At 53.7% G+C, this 19,223-nt stretch overlaps 1 protein-coding gene across 1 annotated transcript in view; it reads left to right on the top strand.

Annotated features, from left to right (window-relative positions):
- The window catches only part of LOC108547278 (uncharacterized), a 295,432-nt gene that overhangs the window by 253,539 nt on the left and 22,670 nt on the right, over positions 1-19,223 (top strand). Inside the window, exons 8-9 of the mRNA XM_017899726.1 lie at positions 1,645-1,833; positions 17,687-17,780. Of these exons, the coding sequence (XP_017755215.1) occupies positions 1,645-1,833; positions 17,687-17,780 (283 nt within the window). The remainder of the gene's footprint in view (positions 1-1,644; positions 1,834-17,686; positions 17,781-19,223) is intronic.

A 19,223-nucleotide genomic window follows, 5' to 3' on the forward strand; every position in this document is an offset into this window, starting at 1 on the left:
ACGGGGAGGACGAGAGAAGAGAAAGAGGGGACGCGACGAATCGGTGGCGGCGAACTTCGATGCCTTTGAAGTTTTCCCCGATCGCCGGTGGAGTCAGGCCAACCGGAATTTTCTCCGGCGTGTTTTATCGACGGTCGCGACCGGTTGCAGGTCCGCCGAGAGGAATCCGGCATCCGCGACGGGCATTCTCGCGCGCACGAGAGGGACAAAGGCCGAGAGGAGAGGGGACAGAGACGTTCCCGCGTCGGGGGTTCTTGGAGTCGTTCGTGCGGAACAGATATCCAGTCCCGAAATCAGCCTCGTTACCAGATATATGTGCACGGCAGGCCAGAAAGAAGGAGAGCGGAGAACGAGCGAGGGAGACGGGAAGACAGAGTGATTCGCGCGAATACATGCAAAACGGGGGGAACCAGGGGAGGCAGCAGGATGGAGAGAAAAAAAGAGTAGCGGCGAGAATAGAGGGAGTGGGGGCAATCGATACGCAGAGTTTTCTCAATAAGACTGGAAGGAACTATTTTATTTCCGGTCGTTCGATCGCTGGCACTCGGTCTTTTCACGGTAAACTACCACGTACAGAGACGTTGGCGGAAAAGGAAAAGGCATCCACCAGCGGGGGGTGAAGAACGAAGGACGAGCGGAGAAAGAGAGAGGTGAAAGCGAGCGGAGCGCCTCTTTTCCGTGCAGCCCCGTGTCCCCGGCCAGGCCGTTCCGTATGCAAAAGATAGAACGTGCGCCGCAATCTGAACGAAATCTCGAAACGCAATTTCCTGAACGACCGACCGAACGGACGTCGCGTCGCGCATCGACTGTCCGCTGTATCACCGATCGAACATCGATCTCCGAGCTACGCGAATGCGGCTTTAACGATGCACCCGTGCATCCCACACTTTACACCGATCACCTTCCGTCCCCGTTGTTGCTTTTCCCGTCGCGCGGCGAGCCCTATTTTACAAGGGGGGCGCGCGCTGATCCCTGACTATCCCTGACTATCCCTCGGCAGAGTCTTTCGCTTCCGGTGCGAGTTGATCGCGCGATGCCAGGGAACACAGTGCACTCCGAGAAACCGAGGAGAGATTAGTCTCTCGAGACAGTCGCAGTAATTTGCCACTCGTAAGTACGAAATCGATACCGTCTCTCTAGCCGTCGCGAATCAGCGTCGATCGTTTATCCCGACGAATCGGATCGACGGTATCGAAACAGGGAGGAATGGAGACGCGAAGCTTGGCGTCTCGTCTTATCAAAGTTCATCAACCCGGTGTTGTATTAGTTTCTCTCGGGCAGGCGGCTTTAAACGCGGCAGGAGCTGCACGGTGGTTCATTGAACCAGATCGGTTAATGTGGGTCGTCGTAATTCTAGACCCGCCGTCTATTTTCCGGCCGAAGCTGTCCATCGGATAATTCTGATGAGGCTATTGTTCGCTCGGCAGAAGATTTCATTCGTTACGTAACGTTAACCTATTCCAGCGAATTCGCTGGACGTTCGCCTCGAGAGGAACGATCTATTCTCGTCTAACTACTCTTTACTCCGGCTCCTATGGAGCAACGACCCCTATATAGACTTCTATAATGCCTGCCGATTAACGGACCCCAGCGCCATTTTTTTTCCCCCCAGTTTTAAATACGCCCCTCCTCTTTCGGTTCCAGGTGAAGGTAATGCTGAAGGTATCGTCCGGAGAAGGCGGCAGCTTCTTCAACGCCGACAAGAGGAAGAAACAGGTGACGCTGGTGGACCCAACGACCGGACAATCTTCGTCGGCGGACGATCGCAGGCCGACCGTGGCAGCGCCCAAGATGTTTGCCTTCGACGCGATATTTACCGAGGAGGACTCTCAGGTACGCTCTCGGGTTCCCTCGACGATTGGTCGATAATTCGGAAACAACGATTTTTATCGCGATCTGCCACTCGCGCTCGCGCCCTTCGAGTCCCCCTCGAAGACGCGCAATTCCACGACCAAGAGTCCTCCTGGCTCTCTCGCGAGCGGCGGGATCGTTTTTCCACGGCTGTTCGGCGCTAGCATCGGACTTCTCGAGCCTCGCTACCAAGATAAATAGGGAAAGACGACTCGCGTTCATCCTAGAGACGCAGGAGACGTCCCTGCCGGGCGCATAACTAAACTAATTTTCCGACCTCTAAACTCCACCTCCCGACAGGAAAATCCAACCTCCCCGATCCCTCTCCGCCCCGCGAACCCTCGGGCGAGCGTTGCTTCTTGCTCGTGACTTCTCCTTCCTCCGTGCAGGCAGATCGAATCGAAGCCTCGATGGTTATTTCCGAATTTTCCCACTGTCTTTCGCAGTCGAAAATTTCCCATTCCCGCGTTCATCCCGCGTTTATTTCGCGTCACCGTCGTCGCCTCGCGAAAATGGATGTCCTCGCGAACGCGAGATTCCGCCAATCACCGGCGTCGCTACTAAATCTTCGTTTGCATCCGCGACTCCTTCGCGGCTTCGCGCCGTTACTCCGGTCCCGGGGAAAATGGAAAACCAGCGTCAGATCGATCACCGTCTCCGGTCTGACCGGACCAGCCGCGAAGACAACGAGGTCGGCCGATTCTTTTCCCGCTGCTCCGCTACCGTGGTGAAGTTTATTGCCGTGGCATTGATGAACGACATCGCCGCGGCGGATGTCATCGGGGAGCGCGGCGTTACTATATCGCGGATGCATGCACGGTAACGCGGACGTGTATATACGTGCACCGAGATATTTCGATGCTCTCCGGGGACATTATCGAGCGTCGGATTCAAATGAGCCCGGAGCTACTCGGTTTTCCCGGCTCTTCCCCCTTCCGCCCCGCGCCAGCCCCGCTATCCCACGCCGACTGCCAGTCCTCTCCAGGGACTAGCCCTTCGTTCCCCGCCAGCCACGCGTTCCTCTGGCCCTTTGACGCGAGGCGCACCCCTATCCGGCAGTGTTTAGAAGAACCAGGCAAAGCGATCGATTGATTCGATCAAATGTCCGCGTCGGTCGCGACGATTGTCATCCAAAGTCACAATGGCCGCCCTACCCTCCCTGGCTTCTCTATTTTCTTCTCTTTTCGCCTTTCTCCTCCCCCATCCTCCCTATTTCGGTTCTCCACCGCGCCCACAGTTCCTCCGAACTGGCCAAAGTTCCAAGTCGAGTCATAGAAGAGGGACACACAGCACGCAGGGAGAATGTGTGCCCTGTCACAGAGGGGGACGGTTCGTCCTTTTCGACCACCGCCCGTCAAATGCAGCCCCGTGTGAATATTTTACAACCGGCGCGGACCGATGCCGGCCCGAAAGTGCTTCATCTTTAACCAGTCCCTCGCTCGCCTCTTCCGTTTTTCCGCCTGTCCGTCGCGACGCGTGTACCCCCCGCTCTGTGCATGCAATTCGGGATAGTTTCGCGCGTGGCTTTCGCTTTTAGCATTTCCGATTGTCGTTCGTACTCCATTCGATCTCTCCGTTACGACGCGATCGATATTCCCAGATCGATCGACGACACGGGGGCGAGTTTGAAAAACGCGCGTTCCACCAGATGGAATTACACGCGGGGAAACGTAATCCAGCCCGTGCGCAATTCTCGTGGACCGATGATCTTTGGCCAACGGATACCTTTGCCATCCGAGTCCGCAAATACGCGAACCGCGGACGCCGGACCGCCGTGTGTGGAGACGCGTCCCGATATAACGCGCAAACAGACAGCGGCCGCTGGATTATGGGTCAGTCGTAAATTAACGTGGTCCATCGGAGCTATCGGTCGTTGAATGCAACCCGTTGGTGCCACTTGGTGCCGAGCCGAAACGCGCGAAATTCGCGGCGCAGGGAGCGGGATCCGTGCCACCTGGCAGAGCCATGAAATAATTACTCGAGGGGTAACTTTGCTCCGGAGTGGAATCGTCACCCGACGCGAATTCAACGTCGACTGCGAGCGTTCCCGTAAATGTGCCCGTGTTGGAAGTTTCGCGGAAGACTAACGTTGTTGAACTTCCGTCTGCGCGATGGGAAAGAAACATCGGGGGTAGGGGGTGGAAAGTTGCCGGCAGACTAGCATCGCGGGTAGAAATAGCGAGGGAAACTGACGTTACGACGACTAAGCCGAATCCTCGATAAATTCGTAATATCGCTGGCTGTCAGGTCCATTCATCCTCGCGAGTTGCGGCCATTACGTAAGAGTAGACACGTACAGGTTGCCGGCGTCGGGGTAGTTTCGCGTTCGCTCAAAGTTTATTTCCGCGGAGCCAGCGCCGGGGAAAAAGGCGGAGAAGAAAGGACGACGTTTCGGAGGGAAATGTCTTTGAAGTTCCAATTTGTTCGACGCTCCTGCGACGCGCCGAGGCGCGAGGCGTCGTTACGCCAACGCAGCCGGGTGGCGTGGTTTTCGGAGCCGGCAATTTGCCAACGGTAATACCTCGCACTTCCGAATCGCGTTACGCTCGCGTTGCGAAGATTCCCAACCGCGCTGCTATTCGCGGCTACCGCTTCCCGAATAGGATCAGCCGCGTCGGGATGAAGCTGGAATTTTAAATTCCACCGTATTTTTCATCTCGATGGGTAATCGGCTAAACAACGGGATAGCGCAATCCGTGGACCCTCGCGACATTTAACTCGCATCCTTTCGAACCTTCACCACTGTCGAAACACCCGAGCCACGTATACTATTCCCTACCTTCACCCCTAAAGACGGAAGACCCGATTCGAGGAAACAACGGTTTACTCCTTTACGACCAGCGTCCCACGACACTAGGATCTCTTGAAACGCCACTCGAGCTAGTCTTACAAGGACGGTACAAGTGCTTCGGGTCATTGATTTAGTTGAAACTTTGCCATCCAGTTCGAGAAAACGTACCATTGTAGGGGCAACTGCTCGATAGTTTTCGAGATGTTTATGATTAAGGATTTAGTATTCTTGGCTAGAGAATTCGTCCGAATAGTTATCGATAGTTACCAAGTGTCGCTGCAGTCTAACGGCAACATCCGAAAATTGCAATCAGCGTAGGAATTGTCGCAGCCGCGGTGGTCATTCAAAGCTTAAACGCGATTTTCGTTCATAACGACGCTGGCAATAAGGATATATAATAAAACAGTCCACCATTTATCTTGGGACGTGCGGTCCTGGGGCCGCATATACGTGTTCCTCGGCCATAGCAACGCGTTTACGTAGGACACGCTTACGAGTCCCTCGGCTCTATCAGTTATTTCCGCGAACGCAAACATGCGGCGTTCGTTCGCAAAGGGTTAAAAAAGGTTCGGACGAAACGCAATCAGCGAAGAGATGGCGCTCTTGCGTCGTACAAAGCCGCGTCTCTCGTCCCGACGACGGAATTATAATCTCGGAGGCGCGAAACAAACCTCGTGCCAGCGCGGTCAGGATACTTATCCGTCAACAGAGGACGAGGAGAAAGGCTGTCGATCTCAGGTGTCTCGACAGCGTCGGAGGAAAAGGAAGCGAAGTGTGCTCGAAGCTCGGCACGCTCACGGATCCGTTCGGTGTGCAAATGAAACCTGGCCAAATTAATTGAACATCCATCTCAATTACGGGGCTCCGTAGGTGAATACGCCGGACTAGACGCGTTCCCGTTCGAGATCTTACGGGTGTGTACACCGCGTATATCGCCGCTGGCCGCCGACAATTCTATCCCCGCGGACGATGCTGCAGGACAATGCATCCTGGACAGAATAATTCACTGGAGCCATTATGGTCGGTCCAGGACAAGGGCTTTATTATTGACTTACGACTAATAGTCACGCTGTGGATTACGCGCGTGTGTACGGTGTGCGGTACGCGCTTGCGTACACACTGTCTCTCTCTTTCTCTTCCCACCTGGCATCTGTCGATTCCCGCTGCTCCTCTCTCGCTCCCTCTCCCCGTCGTCTGCGTTTTACTTTCTCTGTCTGTACGAGCAACGATGTCGGCGGCGGCGGCGGCGGCAGCAGCAGTAGCAGGTTCCCTTCTCTCGCGGCGTGGCTTCGATCTCTATTGCTCATTTCCCAGCGAATGCTAATCGAACGGACCGCGGTGGAACGCCTGGAAATTCACGGTGCGTGGCTTCTTGTTCTCCTCGGCGGCTTTCCGGGTGTCCGCACGAAAATGGATCGGTCGCGCGTCTTCCCACCCTACCCTGAGCCGCGCAGACGGGATTAGCCGATCCAGGCGTATCGACGCCGGATTCTTATTAAATCGTCGAGGCGGAGGCCGTCGAATTCTTATTAAGAGGAGAAAAATCCACCGGTACCTTTCCGCCGCTCCTCTCTAATTTGCCGCCCGGTTTCGATTATGGAGATTACCGAAAAATTATGCTCGACCCTCCACGAACTCGCCCCGCGAGATTAAAGCGGGGGGTTCGTGTTTGTGCTCGAATCGTTCCCGGGATTGGACGGGTTCGTGTTTTTACGTTTCCACGGGAATAAACGCAGTTGAGCATCGGGAATACGCGAGCGCGTGTTCTTTATTCCGGGATAGTTCGAATCACGCGCCATTATTTTCCACGTCCGCCGTTCGAATCCGTTTGTGAATCGTCACGTGTCGATCGACAAAGCCCAACGCGCGCTTCCGTTAATCAGAATTCGTTGGCCGCGCGGCGCGGTGCGGTCTAGACTCGCGCCATTATTCCTAGACTCGGCACACGCACCCGTCGATCAACCATTCCGTCTGTGAGCGTTCCTCTTTGAGGACGTTTGCCGTGTAATCGTTGCACACTTGGGCGACGTTGGAAAAATCAACGCGACCCTCGATCGGTCGTGATCTGTCCGGTGAATAAGCATCCCTCGAATAGGGGTTGATAGCGACGTTCTAACGGCACGAGGAGCCATGCTAATCTGTAAACCAATCATACGGGCCCGTGGAACGGATCCATCCCAATTGGCCGCATCTATATTCCTTGTTCTGCCTCGTGTCCGGATCCGTCCGACCGGATCTTCGCGTAGTCCGTCCGGACGACGCATTTCCATATTACAGTAAGATTAATTCGGGCCACGAGCCGGGCTTCGGGAAGCGTTGATGAAGTTTGGCAGGTGTCTGACACGCGTCAGCCGTCCTAAAAGCGAGACGTCACTCGCCGGGAGATCGTGCATTCCGCTCGGCAACGTGGTCCTGTGTGCCCCTCTTCTCACCCGCGGCTTCGCACGTGCACTTTCCATCCCCGAGATCGTTAGGAAGTCGCGGGAAAAAGCACTTTTCCCCGTTTACCCGGTACGCGCGATTTTCCATATCGTCCCGACGAAACTCTTTTAATTATTTTTAACAACCACTGTTTCAAGCGTTCGGAAATTCGTCGGCAAAAGGAGGAGCGCGTCACGCCGGCCGACCGAGCTCGGAGGAGAGCTGGAAACGAAACGCGGATAGGGTTACTAACGATTTCGATTTTCCATCGGTCAAACCGAGCGTTGGATTTCCCGAATGCTTTTTTGATCCGACCAGTCACCGCGCGCCTCGCGACTAGGGTGGCCCCGTTGCTTTTCCAACGGGCCAACGCGGGGGTGCCCTCTCGTTTGCTCCCTAGGCGCCAATGACGCCAATCTCCCGTGTAAATCGCGACATATTTCACCGACTTCGAGGTCGCTCTCGCCTCACCCTCTCTCTTCTCCCTTCTACCGCTTTATCTCTTTATTTCTCTCTCTCTCTCTCTCCCTCGCGTGCTTCCGCTTTGACAAGCTCGTGATCGGTCTTACCGCGGCGGATAAAGAGTCCTCTTCTTTAGCCGATATCCCGAGGGTTAGCGCGTCTCGTGGAACTCGGTGCGCGAGTCGACGAGCTGAAAACAGCGCGTCGAGCCAAAGACGGATCGCCATCGAGCGCGTGCATGCTCGATATTTCTCGGAAAGTTTTTAAAATCGCGATTTCGTCGCGCTCGATGGAACCTCTCGTCGAATCCTGCTACTGGAATATTCCGCGAGGGTATGGAGGGTATCGACGAATCGAACGAGTAGTCGGCTCGCGTGGAATATTTTCGGACGGTTCGATCGAATCGGAATTTATTTATAAGCGAGTAAGTCGCCGAACGAATCACGGTGCGGTGAACAAAAACCGGATGTCACGCATATGGCGATGCAATTTTCGGAATTATCGGCTCGTGAACGAGCGCGGGCGTTGGACGCGCGCGTCCGCGTCCGCGTCGCACGCATCGCCGCTCGTAGACGCGAAGAGCGAAAAGCACCCCCTCAGGCCTGTTTGTTTTTGATACGGTTTTCATCGAACGACGCCGCGACGCCGCGATGCTCCACGCGCCAGCTGCGTCTACATGCAAATGGTAAACCGCCTACTTTCCTCCGATGGCACAGGTAATAGTCTCCGCGGCGTAACGAGATCGTAAAATCGGCCAAGTGTCGACCGGTCGCGCGCGTGTAATTCGCGCGGTATCGCGTAATTGAGCGCGTAATTTTCTAGTTTAATTCCATTTTATCCATCCGCCGCTGCGAGCACGCGGAACGCTCCGTGGAATCTCGCAGGACCTAAACTCGTAACGTTCGGTTTAACGTTATTCCTCGCCTTTTTCCCCGCGAAATTTTATCGCCGAATTATGTTTTCCTCTATTGTTCGATTTATTACCGTCAATCGTAGAACACTACGCTGGGGTACTGTTTTGTATCGCGTATTATTGCCCCGCAGCTCGTTTTACGACCTTTTACGAATTTACGACCGACAATTAGCGATGGTACGAAGTGCGTGTTATCGACAGGATAGCTAGTATTTTTCATGTCCTCTTTATGGACTTTGTAATTATACAGATTGGCTGTTTTCGACGGTATAACGGCACAATCGACAAACACGATTTTCGTAGCCGTTCACGCAATTAACCGATAGTAATTGCGCTGGCGGATGTTATTCCGCGAGCATAGTTGACAGGCACATCATAGGCTGATAATTTGAATTCAACGTGATTTTCCGGCGGGCAAACTAACTTCATCAACGTCTATTCCAATAACCGATTTGACAAAGTTCAACGAGCACGAGCCGGTGCAGCGTTTCCTCTCCTTCCTCGTGGATACCTTCGTTCGTTTTGACTTGCCGAGCGTTCCGCGAGGACTCGCGCCGATTCCTCGTCGAAGGAGGCGAGCCGAAGCGGAAAGGAAGTGCGAGTAACGAGGAGCAGAGAGCGCCGCGGGTTTAAGAAAATGGAGGCGGCTGCGACACCTGTTTCGTCCGGCGTAGGAGGAGGCATCTGGAAACTTGCGAATTAAGAGATTCGCGAAAGGGGGTCATTCGATTATTTCCAGCCATTAAAAGGCCCCCGCGTTCCTTCACGGCGACACCCCATCGCGAACGACACTCCTTTTCCCCGTAGCTTCTTTCCGAACTTTCTTACACGAGTTTTACATTTCGCCGAGGAGGGTGACGAAGAAGGAGAAAGAGGAGGGGAGAGAGAGAGAGAGAGAGAGAGAGAGAGAAATGTCAGTGGTAGAGAGAAAGTGGAGGGTGCGAAGGAGGAGCGTAGCTGGAACTTGGTCCTCGCCGACGAAGAAGCTTGTCTCGGGCCACGAGCATCGACAACCCCCTGTCCGCCTCTCCTTTCGACCCTTCTCGATGTCATTGCTATTCCACGCGGCGACGCCAATATTGCGTTACTAGAACGCGTCCTGCAAGTGGAATCGACGCGACGCAGGCCACGATGACACCGGGCAACGCCGCTTGTAAGTCACACCGCGACGCCTCCTACCCCCTTTTAATTTACACTCGCCGAAATTAATGTCCCTCGCTTCGACCCTCTCTCCGACCACGCGTAATTGAGACACCACCCGCTTCGCGGTCGATTTTTTTCAATCGTTCCACGGGGGTTGGTCGGAGTGCGCTGCCTCGAGAGATAGGAAATTCTCGTCGCGAACCAGTTGAGAAGGTTCTTCCTGCAAATTTCGGTTCGTTTCCTTGAGCGTTTCCGGGATAGACGGTGAGAGCTCGTCTCGCGTTTCTCGACCGGGACATTTTCATGGGAATTTTTTTTACGACGCGTCTGGGTTCGTCGTAACCTCGTCGTACGGAAATTCCCCGAGGAAGAGGAGGGTACGCGCGTGCGACGAGAAAGAAGCGAAACTGGGTACACGGTGGTTCCCGGCTTATGTCGATTATTCGATATTTCCGAAAGGCGGTTTTATTTCGACGATGCGGGTTAACGAACGCGAGTTGGAAACGCGATACGGCGACGAAGAAAATCGAACGGGCTCGCGCAGCGGCGGAAAAGAATTGAAATTCAACGCATTATCAAGCGTACGAGCAACGGCCGCCGAGGGGATGTTTCCCGCGCGGTAAAACGACGAGCCAACCCTTCGTTCCTCTCAATTCCGAGCGGGATCGCGGAATCAAGTGTTTGAGATTATGACGGAGGCTTCGGTCACGTATTTCATTAACCGTGATGCCGTCGGTTCCGCTAGGCAGGCGAGCGCAGAGGGAGAGAGAGTGGCGGATCTCTCGAGGGTGCAGGTAGCCGCGAAATATGTTTGCTTTGCGTTACATCCCCCCGGGATGATCCCGTTATAATTATGAATGTCCTTGTTGTCCCGCGGACCTCTTCTTCGCCTCTTCCAGCACCCTCCTCCTCCGCCCCGGTTAATCTCGTCGGGGATTTTGACGCGCGTTTTCGTCCCTTTTCCAAACGCGCCGATCGTTTTCCCGATTAAAGCGGATAAGTCGCGTATCGCGTTCCCGCCTATCGATAGAAATCCTTTTTCCTTCCCCCTCTCGCTGCTTTTCCACCTCTATCCGGCACGATTCTATCCACCGGTGGGCGTGCTTGGAAACGAGCAGCGACAGATTGGAATTACCATATTGGAAGAGGGACTGGACTCCTTATTTCCGTTTCCTTTCGAGCAGAGGCAGAAAAAAAAACGCTGCCTGAAGGGTTTCTTCTATCCAAATCGCTCGTTCCTACCTTCCCTACAGCCCTCCTCTACTCGCGTTGTCCCCGCCACGCTCCTGGGAAACTATCTCTGCCATTCTCCTTCTTACTCTCACCCTTTCTTCGCTCGCTCAAATTCTGCTCTCGCCACCGACCTTTCATCTCCCCTTTTCCATCTCGGGCCTCGAGATTCATCCGATTCTCGTCCACGAAGATTTCAATCTTGTTTGGTCGAGGTATCGACACGTCCTCATCTTCCTCTCGATATTCTCGGCAACCTGCTCCCCTTCCCTCCGCGTCTCCCACCCTCCGCACCCACCCCTTCTGGCCGCGAAACGTTTGCTAACCTTCGCGAGAGTAAAAGAGAGGACCGGTCGATGTCTCTATCGATCGGTCAGAACGAATCGAGTTCGAGCTCCAAGGAAATTCCCGGTTGCTTCCGCAGGAAATTCGCGGAACCCCCCAAACTAGAGGCACCCTCCGACTCATTCGCACCCTCTTCCATCGCCGTTCTTTCTCTCCTTTTCAGCCGCGAGGTCGTCCGACGACCGCTCGCGGGTTACGAATCCGTGTAACGAGAAACGAACGCAGCCTGGCGAAAGGCGAAGGAACGAGAACCGAAACCTGCCCGTTGTCGCGCCCTCTCCCCGCACCGGGAAAGACTTTTCCAGTCTATGAATATATTAAAAGCAAACAAAGCCGCTCCTCCCGTAATCCTCGCGGCCTCCTCTCTCGCGCCGCCTTCGCTCGGAGCGTCGTCTGCGTTTTACTTTCTCTGTCTGTACGAGCAACGATGTCGGCGGCGGCGGCAGCAGCAGCAGTAGCAGGTTCCCTTCTCTCGCGGCGTGGCTTCGATCTCTATTGCTCATTTCCCAGCGAATGCTAATCGAACGGACCGCGGTGGAACGCCTGGAAATTCACGGTGCGTGGCTTCTTGTTCTCCTCGGCGGCTTTCCGGGTGTCCGCACGAAAATGGATCGGTCGCGCGTCTTCCCACCCTACCCTGAGCCGCGCAGACGGGATTAGCCGATCCAGGCGTATCGACGCCGGATTCTTATTAAATCGTCGAGGCGGAGGCCGTCGAATTCTTATTAAGAGGAGAAAAATCCACCGGTACCTTTCCGCCGCTCCTCTCTAATTTGCCGCCCGGTTTCGATTATGGAGATTACCGAAAAATTATGCTCGACCCTCCACGAACTCGCCCCGCGAGATTAAAGCGGGGGGTTCGTGTTTGTGCTCGAATCGTTCCCGGGATTGGACGGGTTCGTGTTTTTACGTTTCCACGGGAATAAACGCAGTTGAGCATCGGGAATACGCGAGCGCGTGTTCTTTATTCCGGGATAGTTCGAATCACGCGCCATTATTTTCCACGTCCGCCGTTCGAATCCGTTTGTGAATCGTCACGTGTCGATCGACAAAGCCCAACGCGCGCTTCCGTTAATCAGAATTCGTTGGCCGCGCGGCGCGGTGCGGTCTAGACTCGCGCCATTATTCCTAGACTCGGCACACGCACCCGTCGATCAACCATTCCGTCTGTGAGCGTTCCTCTTTGAGGACGTTTGCCGTGTAATCGTTGCACACTTGGGCGACGTTGGAAAAATCAACGCGACCCTCGATCGGTCGTGATCTGTCCGGTGAATAAGCATCCCTCGAATAGGGGTTGATAGCGACGTTCTAACGGCACGAGGAGCCATGCTAATCTGTAAACCAATCATACGGGCCCGTGGAACGGATCCATCCCAATTGGCCGCATCTATATTCCTTGTTCTGCCTCGTGTCCGGATCCGTCCGACCGGATCTTCGCGTAGTCCGTCCGGACGACGCATTTCCATATTACAGTAAGATTAATTCGGGCCACGAGCCGGGCTTCGGGAAGCGTTGATGAAGTTTGGCAGGTGTCTGACACGCGTCAGCCGTCCTAAAAGCGAGACGTCACTCGCCGGGAGATCGTGCATTCCGCTCGGCAACGTGGTCCTGTGTGCCCCTCTTCTCACCCGCGGCTTCGCACGTGCACTTTCCATCCCCGAGATCGTTAGGAAGTCGCGGGAAAAAGCACTTTTCCCCGTTTACCCGGTACGCGCGATTTTCCATATCGTCCCGACGAAACTCTTTTAATTATTTTTAACAACCACTGTTTCAAGCGTTCGGAAATTCGTCGGCAAAAGGAGGAGCGCGTCACGCCGGCCGACCGAGCTCGGAGGAGAGCTGGAAACGAAACGCGGATAGGGTTACTAACGATTTCGATTTTCCATCGGTCAAACCGAGCGTTGGATTTCCCGAATGCTTTTTTGATCCGACCAGTCACCGCGCGCCTCGCGACTAGGGTGGCCCCGTTGCTTTTCCAACGGGCCAACGCGGGGGTGCCCTCTCGTTTGCTCCCTAGGCGCCAATGACGCCAATCTCCCGTGTAAATCGCGACATATTTCACCGACTTCGAGGTCGCTCTCGCCTCACCCTCTCTCTTCTCCCTTCTACCGCTTTATCTCTTTATTTCTCTCTCTCTCTCTCTCCCTCGCGTGCTTCCGCTTTGACAAGCTCGTGATCGGTCTTACCGCGGCGGATAAAGAGTCCTCTTCTTTAGCCGATATCCCGAGGGTTAGCGCGTCTCGTGGAACTCGGTGCGCGAGTCGACGAGCTGAAAACAGCGCGTCGAGCCAAAGACGGATCGCCATCGAGCGCGTGCATGCTCGATATTTCTCGGAAAGTTTTTAAAATCGCGATTTCGTCGCGCTCGATGGAACCTCTCGTCGAATCCTGCTACTGGAATATTCCGCGAGGGTATGGAGGGTATCGACGAATCGAACGAGTAGTCGGCTCGCGTGGAATATTTTCGGACGGTTCGATCGAATCGGAATTTATTTATAAGCGAGTAAGTCGCCGAACGAATCACGGTGCGGTGAACAAAAACCGGATGTCACGCATATGGCGATGCAATTTTCGGAATTATCGGCTCGTGAACGAGCGCGGGCGTTGGACGCGCGCGTCCGCGTCCGCGTCGCACGCATCGCCGCTCGTAGACGCGAAGAGCGAAAAGCACCCCCTCAGGCCTGTTTGTTTTTGATACGGTTTTCATCGAACGACGCCGCGACGCCGCGATGCTCCACGCGCCAGCTGCGTCTACATGCAAATGGTAAACCGCCTACTTTCCTCCGATGGCACAGGTAATAGTCTCCGCGGCGTAACGAGATCGTAAAATCGGCCAAGTGTCGACCGGTCGCGCGCGTGTAATTCGCGCGGTATCGCGTAATTGAGCGCGTAATTTTCTAGTTTAATTCCATTTTATCCATCCGCCGCTGCGAGCACGCGGAACGCTCCGTGGAATCTCGCAGGACCTAAACTCGTAACGTTCGGTTTAACGTTATTCCTCGCCTTTTTCCCCGCGAAATTTTATCGCCGAATTATGTTTTCCTCTATTGTTCGATTTATTACCGTCAATCGTAGAACACTACGCTGGGGTACTGTTTTGTATCGCGTATTATTGCCCCGCAGCTCGTTTTACGACCTTTTACGAATTTACGACCGACAATTAGCGATGGTACGAAGTGCGTGTTATCGACAGGATAGCTAGTATTTTTCATGTCCTCTTTATGGACTTTGTAATTATACAGATTGGCTGTTTTCGACGGTATAACGGCACAATCGACAAACACGATTTTCGTAGCCGTTCACGCAATTAACCGATAGTAATTGCGCTGGCGGATGTTATTCCGCGAGCATAGTTGACAGGCACATCATAGGCTGATAATTTGAATTCAACGTGATTTTCCGGCGGGCAAACTAACTTCATCAACGTCTATTCCAATAACCGATTTGACAAAGTTCAACGAGCACGAGCCGGTGCAGCGTTTCCTCTCCTTCCTCGTGGATACCTTCGTTCGTTTTGACTTGCCGAGCGTTCCGCGAGGACTCGCGCCGATTCCTCGTCGAAGGAGGCGAGCCGAAGCGGAAAGGAAGTGCGAGTAACGAGGAGCAGAGAGCGCCGCGGGTTTAAGAAAATGGAGGCGGCTGCGACACCTGTTTCGTCCGGCGTAGGAGGAGGCATCTGGAAACTTGCGAATTAAGAGATTCGCGAAAGGGGGTCATTCGATTATTTCCAGCCATTAAAAGGCCCCCGCGTTCCTTCACGGCGACACCCCATCGCGAACGACACTCCTTTTCCCCGTAGCTTCTTTCCGAACTTTCTTACACGAGTTTTACATTTCGCCGAGGAGGGTGACGAAGAAGGAGAAAGAGGAGGGGAGAGAGAGAGAGAGAGAGAGAGAGAGAGAAATGTCAGTGGTAGAGAGAAAGTGGAGGGTGCGAAGGAGGAGCGTAGCTGGAACTTGGTCCTCGCCGACGAAGAAGCTTGTCTCGGGCCACGAGCATCGACAACCCCCTGTCCGCCTCTCCTTTCGACCCTTCTCGATGTCATTGCTATTCCACGCGGCGACGCCAATATTGCGTTACTAGAACGCGTCCTGCAAGTGGAATCGACGCGACGCAGGCCACGATGACACCGGGCAACGCCGCTTGTAAGTCACACCGCGACGCCTCCTACCCCCTTTTAATTTACACTCGCCGAAATTAATGTCCCTCGCTTCGACCCTCTCTCCGACCACGCGTAATTGAGACACCACCCGCTTCGCGGTCGATTTTTTTCAATCGTTCCACGGGGGTTGGTCGGAGTGCGCTGCCTCGAGAGATAGGAAATTCTCGTCGCGAACCAGTTGAGAAGGTTCTTCCTGCAAATTTCGGTTCGTTTCCTTGAGCGTTTCCGGGATAGACGGTGAGAGCTCGTCTCGCGTTTCTCGACCGGGACATTTTCATGGGAATTTTTTTTACGACGCGTCTGGGTTCGTCGTAACCTCGTCGTACGGAAATTCCCCGAGGAAGAGGAGGGTACGCGCGTGCGACGAGAAAGAAGCGAAACTGGGTACACGGTGGTTCCCGGCTTATGTCGATTATTCGATATTTCCGAAAGGCGGTTTTATTTCGACGATGCGGGTTAACGAACGCGAGTTGGAAACGCGATACGGCGACGAAGAAAATCGAACGGGCTCGCGCAGCGGCGGAAAAGAATTGAAATTCAACGCATTATCAAGCGTACGAGCAACGGCCGCCGAGGGGATGTTTCCCGCGCGGTAAAACGACGAGCCAACCCTTCGTTCCTCTCAATTCCGAGCGGGATCGCGGAATCAAGTGTTTGAGATTATGACGGAGGCTTCGGTCACGTATTTCATTAACCGTGATGCCGTCGGTTCCGCTAGGCAGGCGAGCGCAGAGGGAGAGAGAGTGGCGGATCTCTCGAGGGTGCAGGTAGCCGCGAAATATGTTTGCTTTGCGTTACATCCCCCCGGGATGATCCCGTTATAATTATGAATGTCCTTGTTGTCCCGCGGACCTCTTCTTCGCCTCTTCCAGCACCCTCCTCCTCCGCCCCGGTTAATCTCGTCGGGGATTTTGACGCGCGTTTTCGTCCCTTTTCCAAACGCGCCGATCGTTTTCCCGATTAAAGCGGATAAGTCGCGTATCGCGTTCCCGCCTATCGATAGAAATCCTTTTTCCTTCCCCCTCTCGCTGCTTTTCCACCTCTATCCGGCACGATTCTATCCACCGGTGGGCGTGCTTGGAAACGAGCAGCGACAGATTGGAATTACCATATTGGAAGAGGGACTGGACTCCTTATTTCCGTTTCCTTTCGAGCAGAGGCAGAAAAAAAAACGCTGCCTGAAGGGTTTCTTCTATCCAAATCGCTCGTTCCTACCTTCCCTACAGCCCTCCTCTACTCGCGTTGTCCCCGCCACGCTCCTGGGAAACTATCTCTGCCATTCTCCTTCTTACTCTCACCCTTTCTTCGCTCGCTCAAATTCTGCTCTCGCCACCGACCTTTCATCTCCCCTTTTCCATCTCGGGCCTCGAGATTCATCCGATTCTCGTCCACGAAGATTTCAATCTTGTTTGGTCGAGGTATCGACACGTCCTCATCTTCCTCTCGATATTCTCGGCAACCTGCTCCCCTTCCCTCCGCGTCTCCCACCCTCCGCACCCACCCCTTCTGGCCGCGAAACGTTTGCTAACCTTCGCGAGAGTAAAAGAGAGGACCGGTCGATGTCTCTATCGATCGGTCAGAACGAATCGAGTTCGAGCTCCAAGGAAATTCCCGGTTGCTTCCGCAGGAAATTCGCGGAACCCCCCAAACTAGAGGCACCCTCCGACTCATTCGCACCCTCTTCCATCGCCGTTCTTTCTCTCCTTTTCAGCCGCGAGGTCGTCCGACGACCGCTCGCGGGTTACGAATCCGTGTAACGAGAAACGAACGCAGCCTGGCGAAAGGCGAAGGAACGAGAACCGAAACCTGCCCGTTGTCGCGCCCTCTCCCCGCACCGGGAAAGACTTTTCCAGTCTATGAATATATTAAAAGCAAACAAAGCCGCTCCTCCCGTAATCCTCGCGGCCTCCTCTCTCGCGCCGCCTTCGCTCGGCGAACGTAACGCCCGTCCCGTTTATTAAACCGTCCCGCAAACGCTTTCTTAAGCACTTTAAGTTAAGCTTCGTCGTTACCCTCCGAGTCCTGGTCTCGTCTTCCCTCTTTGTCGGACGAGCGACGCAGCTCGGCGACGATGAGGAACAATTAAAATCGCGTCCATCGTGCTCGAAAGTACCTTGCTCGCCGTCGCCGTCGTCGTCGTCGTCGTCGTCGTTGTCGTTGAATAACTTAACTAGAGGCTCAAACTCGTGACAAGCGACTGGATACCAAACAGCCTCGTGCGTATGGAAAAAGACGTTTCTTCGACGTCGAAACGTTGCTCGCAAGACGAGCAATATTTTTCTTTTTTCTCTTAATTTTCATTTTAAATATATTATCCTACGTTATTTCTTTTCACGTTTCTTATGTCTTTTCTCCTGCCTTCTTTCAGACGGAAATCTGCTCGAGTGCCCTGACGGACGTCATCCACGCGGTCATCAACGGAACGGACGGTTGCCTGTTCTGCTTCGGACACGCGGGATTAGGTGAGTCTACTAGCGTTCTCTGCGAGAATGCTTTCAAAGAATACTACGAGTATTTCGCACGTGATACGCAACGAGGGTTAACCCTTTCGCTCTGGCAGTTCAGTCATCGAAGTACCGTCACTGAACGGAAACGCGCGTCAAAGATATGCACAGTGCATGTGGTTTCTGTGTATTTCTGTACGTTTTCCTAGGCCTTAACCGTTCGAGTCCCAAGCAGCGCTATCGCGCTGTTCAGATTTCATGTCGCGAAAACCCAGCACGTTTTGAGCGTTCTAGACAGCTGATGGTGCGTCACCTACTGTCGAAGTCGAAGCGCTATCGCGCCACTTGGCATTCATGGACATAAAATAAACGAAGCGCTATCGCGCCCCTTGGGATTTGTCGATATAAAATAGAAGAAGCGCTATCGCACTGCTTGGGATTTCTCGATATAAAATAGAAGAAGCGCTATCGCGTCGCTTGGGATATCTCGATATAAAATAGAAGAAGCGCTATCGCGCCGCTTGGGTCTCCGCATACCCATTTAGAGGCAGCGCGGTCGCGCTGTTTGGGATTTCTCGACAGTGTTTTCTCAAAACCCTCTAGGACTCGAACGGTTAACCAACCACTTACGCTATAAAGACGTGTGACGCACGTTGAGATGCTTTTGTTCCAAAGCCGCCAGCGACGTGTATACCACGTCGATAGGCATTTGTCGCAGAAACAAAAACGACGTGTCCGTCACGTCGGCTAACAATTAGCTCGCAGACGCGATGCGGCGTCAATGTAACGCCTTACCGCGTATTATATTGTAGAGCGCGGCATGGCAACCGAAAGTTAAATCGTAGCGCAAGTGGTTAAATATCAACTGTGATGAATAAAACAATTGTATACAGATTGCACTTGTATACGCGTCATTTGGATGCCGAATATATGGGGTGCTGGTACCCACAGGTCATCTCGTGGATGCCGCCTGTAAGCAGCGCTCGAAGCAAAAGGGATAAATAGCAAACGGATTAGGAATTCGTCGACTTTCGACACGGGGTGACAATGTCTCGCTGTGTTCTTTTCGGTTGTTCATTGTTCGACAAAGTTCGACGACCTCGTAGACAAAACGCCATTGTTCTTTCCTCGAACGGGCTCAACGTGGAAGCAATTACACGAAATACGAATATTTCGCAGAATTACCGACGTTCTTAACGTTCTAGCTGTATTCGTCGGTTTACAGAATAAATTTCTATTTTCTCTATTTTCGCGGTAAGAACAGTTAATGTTTCTTTGTCCAAAGTCAACGAGAACCAATCGAAAATTGCGGGATAAAGTTTGACTTCGTTTAATACCTTATCTTACCATTTGAATTGCGATGAGCGTGCCATAGTCTGCGGCAAGGACGAACATACGTCGAGTAATCTCGGTTCGAACGCGTCGAAGAATAACACGGAACCGAGTCATAAAAACATCGAC

This window comes from Eufriesea mexicana, unplaced genomic scaffold, assembly GCF_001483705.2.
Source record: "Eufriesea mexicana isolate 0111107269 unplaced genomic scaffold, ASM148370v2 scaffold967, whole genome shotgun sequence".
Classification (NCBI taxonomy): Eukaryota; Metazoa; Arthropoda; class Insecta; order Hymenoptera; family Apidae; genus Eufriesea; species Eufriesea mexicana.